Source organism: Oreochromis aureus, unplaced genomic scaffold (assembly GCF_013358895.1).
Source record: "Oreochromis aureus strain Israel breed Guangdong unplaced genomic scaffold, ZZ_aureus HiC_scaffold_344, whole genome shotgun sequence".
Classification (NCBI taxonomy): domain Eukaryota; kingdom Metazoa; phylum Chordata; class Actinopteri; order Cichliformes; family Cichlidae; genus Oreochromis; species Oreochromis aureus.
The window spans coordinates 1-6,789 of record NW_024108892.1 but is presented as its reverse complement, the minus strand read 5'-3'; the positions used below and the strand labels follow the sequence as shown (position 1 = coordinate 6,789).

The 6,789-nt window shown below is 38.4% G+C and overlaps 1 protein-coding gene across 1 annotated transcript; it reads left to right on the top strand.

Moving 5' to 3' along the window:
- Window positions 1-435: 435 nt before the first annotated feature.
- LOC120436909 (high affinity immunoglobulin gamma Fc receptor I-like) lies at window positions 436-4,372 on the top strand (the record flags this gene model as incomplete). Its single annotated transcript, XM_039607737.1, has 4 exons — window positions 436-484; window positions 943-1,194; window positions 3,740-4,006; window positions 4,100-4,372. Coding segments are annotated over exons 1-4 (841 nt in total), but the record flags the coding sequence as incomplete, so codon positions are not given.
- Window positions 4,373-6,789: the final 2,417 nt, after the last annotated feature.

Sequence of the window (6,789 nt, the reverse complement as noted above, 5' to 3'; positions counted from 1 at the left end):
ACGCGTTGAAAAGGTATCGTTGTTGTTTTATTTTTGTTGGTGGAATAAGTTGATTTTACAGCACAATAAGGAGGCTGAACTATTCCACTAATTTGTTTACTGTTGGCCACCCAAGTACTGGTGAAAAGAGAAACAGGTCGTGTTTTATCACGTAAAGGTGACACCGCTTTCAAGAATAGCTTGAAAGTAGAAGGCCGTGTCAACTATCTCTCTCGATTCTCGTGCCAGAGAAGGTGCCGCAGTTGTGTAGTTGTAAAGGATTAAAATGGGTAACGAAGCTTCAAAACTCACTGCTGACGAGCAGTGGTTAGAGAAAAAATGTCCAGGCGCCGTTTTGGACTTTTTCTGAATGCTTCATGTAAAATCGACGACGAACAGGATCAAGAAATTGACGCTCTGCGCATTGCAGTAATGCAACACAGGGTAGCATTGGACATGATTCTTGCCGAGAAAGGAGGACTATTTGTCCTCTTTGACAACATATGTTGCACATACATTCCAGATAATGTGCACTCACCGAACATGACTGATGCTCTGAAAACACTCAGACAACTCCGGGACGCACAACAACGAGACTATGCCACAAACACAGAAGACTGGCTTACGTGACTTTTAAGCGGCTCTTGGAAGTCCCTGCTGATTAAAGGACTTGTTTTTGTTGGTTTCTTGTTTTTTTGTAACCTGTCTGTCTGAGTGTCTTTATTCTGACCTGAGTTGCAATACAGGAAAACTCCTGACAACTTCAAAGTGAAATATTGTAAAAAAAATATTGTGTTATAGTATGAAAACTGTAAACTGTTTTATTGTGACTTTGTTTTGATTTTCAGACTTGAAACTGTTTGTGTGTGAATCAGCTGTTTTGCAGTCACTCTACTCTTATGTTATAAACAGCAGAGTTTTCATGTTTCTCTTCTTCTAACTGGATCATTGTTATGTGAACAGTTCCCATTGATCCCACTGTGACCCTGCAGCCATCCTGGACTCAGATATACAGTGGTGAGACAGTCACTGTCAGATGTGAGATTCAGGGAGGTGAAGGAGCTCAGTGGACGTATGAATGGAGACCAGCCAAGTTAAACACACCTCCAACATCCAATGAATGCAGAATCACAGTTTCTGGAGGATACAGCTGCCGGGGCAGAAGGGGATATTCCTTCACATATTGGAGTGAAACCATCAGACTGACTGTATCATGTAAGTTGGAGATGTTTAATCCAGATTATTTGTTTTATCAAGATAAGTGAAAACACATGTTTTTCTTGCAGCTTTGTAAAGTAAAAGTAAAGTAAAATTGTATTTATATAGCACCTTTTTAGACGGAGAATCACAAAGTGCTGCACATCGAATAACAAGTCATAAAACATAAAACAGACAACATAAACAGGCAAAAATTAACCAAAAGCAATTCTAAAAAGGTCAGTTTGGTGGTGGTTGACTGTGTCAAAAGCTGACGTGAGGTCCAACATGAGCGGAACAGAACATTTTAATGCATCATTACTCATCAAAATGTCACTAGAGACTGTAAGAAGGGCTGTGTCTGTGGAGTGAACTCTACGAAAGCTGGACTGAAACTTGTCAAAAATGCTATGTTTGTCCTGCTATAAGTTGCTTAGCCACAACCTTTTCTAGAAGCTTAGCAATTAACAGTAATTTAGAGATTGATCTGTAACTTCTCATAAGAATAGGGTCTAGCTGAGGTCTTTTTTAAATGTGGGAGAATAGAAGCATTTTTAAAATAAACAGGGACTATACCAGACGCGAATGAAGAGTTGCTTAAAGTGAGCACACATGGACCAACATGTCTTCCATGTCTTCCAACACATTGAAGACATTTTGAAAAAATTGTCAAGTGAACAAGAGGATGCTTTCACTGAATTCACTAGTTTTACCAGCTTGATTAGAGAAACAGGAGAAAAAATGACCAAAATGAGAGGCCGAGTTGGAGTAGAAACCAACAAAACAGGTACTGAATGTAAGAAATTCTTTCTTACAGTATTAACTTTTTCAAGCAGGAATGAAAGAAAATTTTCACAGTCTTCATTTGAAGAAATAGGGGCCGCAGGTAGAGCAGGAGTAACAATGGCAATGTCAGTGTCGACACCTTAGGATTACCTCTGCTCTTTACAACCACGTGTGAGAAATAGGTACCCCTCACGTCTCTGATAGCAATATTAAAAAAAGCTAAAAGGTTTTTTAAATAAAGGAGGTGAACATTTAGATGAGTTTTCCTCCACCAGCGCTCCGCTTTATGACAATCACATTTTAGACAACGAACACTGTCATGTAGAAAGGCGTCTCAATTTAACCGGAGAGATTTTGTCTAAAACAGAAAGGCAATAATTATTAAAAAGGTTAGTTGAGAAGTCGACACCATTATGAGCAGATAGCTGTAAGTTAAAAGCATCCGCACATTTCTCCGCTGTGGAGAAGTTTAAGATGCGAGAGCTAACCATCCATCGATCAGGGAACAAAAGTTCATGAAAAAACAACTTAAAAGAATAACATGGTGATCAGAAAAAAAGTCCTCAGTAAAAATAAAATCAATATCCAGACCCAGAGAAAAGACAAGGTCCAGTGTGTGACCTTTGCTATGTGTAGGACCAGAAACATGCTGGGCAAAATTGAAAGGAATCCATAGTGTTGATAAAGTCTCTGGCGAAGAGGTCAGAGTCATCATCAACATGTATATTAAAATCAACAACTATAAGCAACCTAGACAGCTTCATAGTAAATGATAAGAAGTCACTCAACTCTGACAAAAACAGCCTATTTGAGCCAGTTGGACGATATACCACAGTAGAAATAATGCTTGTTTCTGACCAACTGTAGCTCAAATGAGAGAAAATGCCCAATTTTCACAAGAAGAAACTTTCAAACTGTTTCTTTTTTGCTGTTTAATAAAATGTTGTTGTTTTTTTATTCCAACAACAAAAAACATTATAAGCAGCTTTTCATTCAGTCATGTGTCATGGTCCTGGGTCTTTGACCCTGGTTTTTGAGTTTGATTGGACTTTTTCATTGTTTGGAATTATTAGATGTTTATTTTTAGTTGTTAAGAGCCTCTGAGTTTTAGTTACTGGTGTTTCTGCGTTGTGGTTCTTGTTTGTTTTCAAGTCTCAGCGTCTCCTGTTGTTTTCCCTCTGGTTCTTTTGTGTTTTCTCCTTTTGTCTCCACGTCTGTTCATTCCCGTGTCCCAGTGTCTTGTTCAAAGACCTTAGTATGAGTCTCAGTGTGTATTACTTCCTGTCTTATTTTGAAGGACTCTTGGACCATGTGTGTTATACTGAATTTTGCATTAACAGACAACATAATGATATATTATATATATAATAATTAATACCAATAGTAAGTCAAAGAAAAATTAACCCGATATAATAATATTTAGCAGCTTCACTTAAGTTTCAGGCATTCCAGACAGCTGGAGCTGTATCTTATTTTACTCTCCATATGTGAATGAAAAGTAGAGTTATTTTGTTAACACAGCTGGTCACTGTAATGACAATGAAAATAAAATATTAAAAAACAAACTATAACTTTTATGGTTCAAAAATAAGTTGGGAAGGATTGGGACGCCCCTCTTGTAGCACTATCTTTTCATTACTCAATACAAAAACTTTTTGAATATGAGTGTATGTAATTAACTGTAAATACATAAATGTAATTATAATATAATATTTATATATTTCAATCTTTAAATTGTTCATTTACTTTTATGTTCTTGTTCTAAACTGAACTGCAGCTAAACCAAAGGCTGGACTGAGAGCTGATAACACAGCTGTTCCAGTAGGGGGCAGTGTGACCCTGACCTGCTCTGTGAACCCCTCACCATCATCATCATCATCATCATCATCTTCTGGATGGAAATACTACTGGTACAGAGATGGGAAATCTTATAAACGTGTGACAAATGAACAAATCAGTGTCTCAGAGGGAGGACGCTACAGCTGCAGAGGAGGAAGAGGAGAACCAGTTTACTACACAGAGGACAGTGAGTCAGTCAGGATTGGTGAGTTTAACTTCCCACAAAGCACTACATCTCATAGCAACTGAACCTTTTGTCTTCCATGTGTTTTTATTGTACTTTCTTGAACATTAACAGTGTCAAACAGGCCTGTTGTGACTCTGTATCCAAACTGGTCTGAGATATACAGAGGAGAGACGATCACTGTCAGATGTGAGATCCATGGAGGAGACACTGAGTGGGATTATGAGTGGGAAACAAACAGCATCAGAAAACCTCCAAAACAAAATGAATACAGGATTGGATCTGCTTCATCATCCAACAGTGGAAACTATCGCTGTAAGGGCAGAATGAAAAGTTCACAGCATAAAACAACAGAGTGGAGTGATTCAGTCACACTGAATGTATCATGTAAGATCTTTCAACCAGATTATCTGTTTCATCAAAATAAGTGAAAACACTCATTTTTCTTACAGCTTTGTAGCTGTTGCACCAACATATGATGCAGTTACTTCAGTTGTTTTTAGCATGTTATCTATTTTTGAAATGAATCTTAGATGTTTCACATTTTAGTTAAAAAGTCTGATCTCATGAGCAACACACACTGGATCTTTTTCACTTAATGAACTCTGAACTGCAGACCACAATACAGCCTCATTTTGTTTGACGCTGGTCTGTGCTGGTATGTTATAAATTTAGAATAATGATATTTAATGAGTATATAAATTACACGTAACATTATGTACAGTTACTTTCAGTATCAATGATATTTATTTAGAGTTTTTTCTCTAACTGATTTTTCTGAGTTCTCCTGTAATGTCAGCGGTGATGTTCACCATGCTTATTAGTGTGGCCTAAAGACATCTGTGCACATCGACAGGAAATGTCAGTTTCCACAGCAAAAGAATATAAAACACATTTTCATGACTAATCTTAGCTATCAGAGGCTTCAACAACAGATTTAGTAAAGAACAAGGACATAGCATGTTAACTGACACCAAAGCAAACCAACTGTGACTCACCAAATCCTCATTCAAACTGCATCAAACAGATTTTATCCACAAGGACTGAAGTTGGACACCATCACTGTCAAAGACTGGAAATAAAAATGCATCTGTTCACAACTTGCTCTGTTGTTGAACCTCTTCCCCTCACTCAGGTTTCTCCTGCTCGCTGTGGTTACACTGATTGGTAGTGGTGTGCGGATCGATATTGAAATATCGATTCTTCCGATACCAGTAATTTACATTCTAGAATCGATTCTCATATTAAAATATTGATATTTTAGTACTTTGGGGTAAATTTGTAGTTTTTCATTAACAGGAACACAGTGGAAAGAAACTACATCATTCGGATCGTCTAAATTGGAAGGAACTACTTCTTCTTACACCTTTCACAGTCATATTCAAAATACGGCTGTATGAATGTGTCGCAGCCCCTGGCCAGTGTTGCCAACTCCTCAGTAAGGAAAATCGCTATTAGCTATCCTAAAAGTCTGTAGAAGTCGCTAAATGACGCCATCACCTAATTTCTCCACGTTGTAGGAGAGAATAAAAGAAGAGACATAAAGTGAGTAAAAAAATGTCCTAAATGCGTTTAGAATTTATGTAGAACTACAAATTACATTTCTTTTAGCGATTATTGTTTTTTTATGTCACAATTCCATCCCTACTCCTTTATCAGGGCTTGGACCGGCAAAAGTGACCCGAAATAGGCACTCTGGTGGAGTTACTTTGTGTGTGTGTGTGTGCGCGCGTGTGTGTATGTATGTGTGTAAGTATTTTTAAACCTTGTGATCCACAAAACAACATAACAGTAAAAAAAAAAAGAACTGACTGCGTTACAGTCAGTGCGGGAGCAGCGGCTTCACTCATGCGCGATTCATTTGCAGTTTGGACGCATAGGTGGGAACATCTCCTGCCCTGATAGCAGCTGGGGGAGGACTATCCTCCGCCCGTGAGCGCTTTGGCACGGGCGAGGTGCCCACAGCAGCACCCGCTGCCTGTTGAGAAGAGTGATACACGCTTTCACATCAAAAAGTCATCATAAATGAGTCTCCAATAACACCAGAAAAAGTCACCAGATTTGTCGCTAGTCGCTTTTTAGAAAAAAAGTCGCTAAGGGGGTCTGAAAACTCGCTAAATATAGTGACAAAGTCGCTAAGTTGGCAACACTGCCCCTGGCGTGCGCACTCACAACAATGGCTGAGCCTAAATGGAGTCATGTGTGGACGTATTTTACCTCCACAAACAGCCAAGAAGGGGTTTGCGATACATGTGGCAAGCCAGTGAGGTGATGTGGCAACACCACTAACCTCGTCAAACACCTCAGAGTAAATCATATCACAGTATATGATGAGCTTATGTTGAAGCAAACTGAAGAGGAGGAGAGGGACAGGTGCTGCTAGGGCGAGACAGACGTCTCTCGGAGTCCTTTAGTGCTGCAGGCAGGCAACATGCTCAAATAGCACACAACTTCAGGTTTTTTATTTCTATATGATTATCATTAAGCAATAAGAACAAGTAGTCTGATGTCCTGTAATCATTATGAAGCTATATTATTATATTATTATTACAATTACATAATGCAATTAAATATTGTATTATGAAATACAATGAAACATTAAGTTTTTGTACAGAGCATCGGTATCAGATCAGTATCGTCGATACCACCCTGAATTTTACTTGGTATCGGATCGGAAAGGAAATCAGTGGTATCGCACATCACTAGTTATGTCTTGACCATTAAGGCTTCATGATATTTGATCAATCACATGTTTCCATCCAGTTCTCTAAATTGTTCTGATTCAGTCATTTACTTTTATGTTC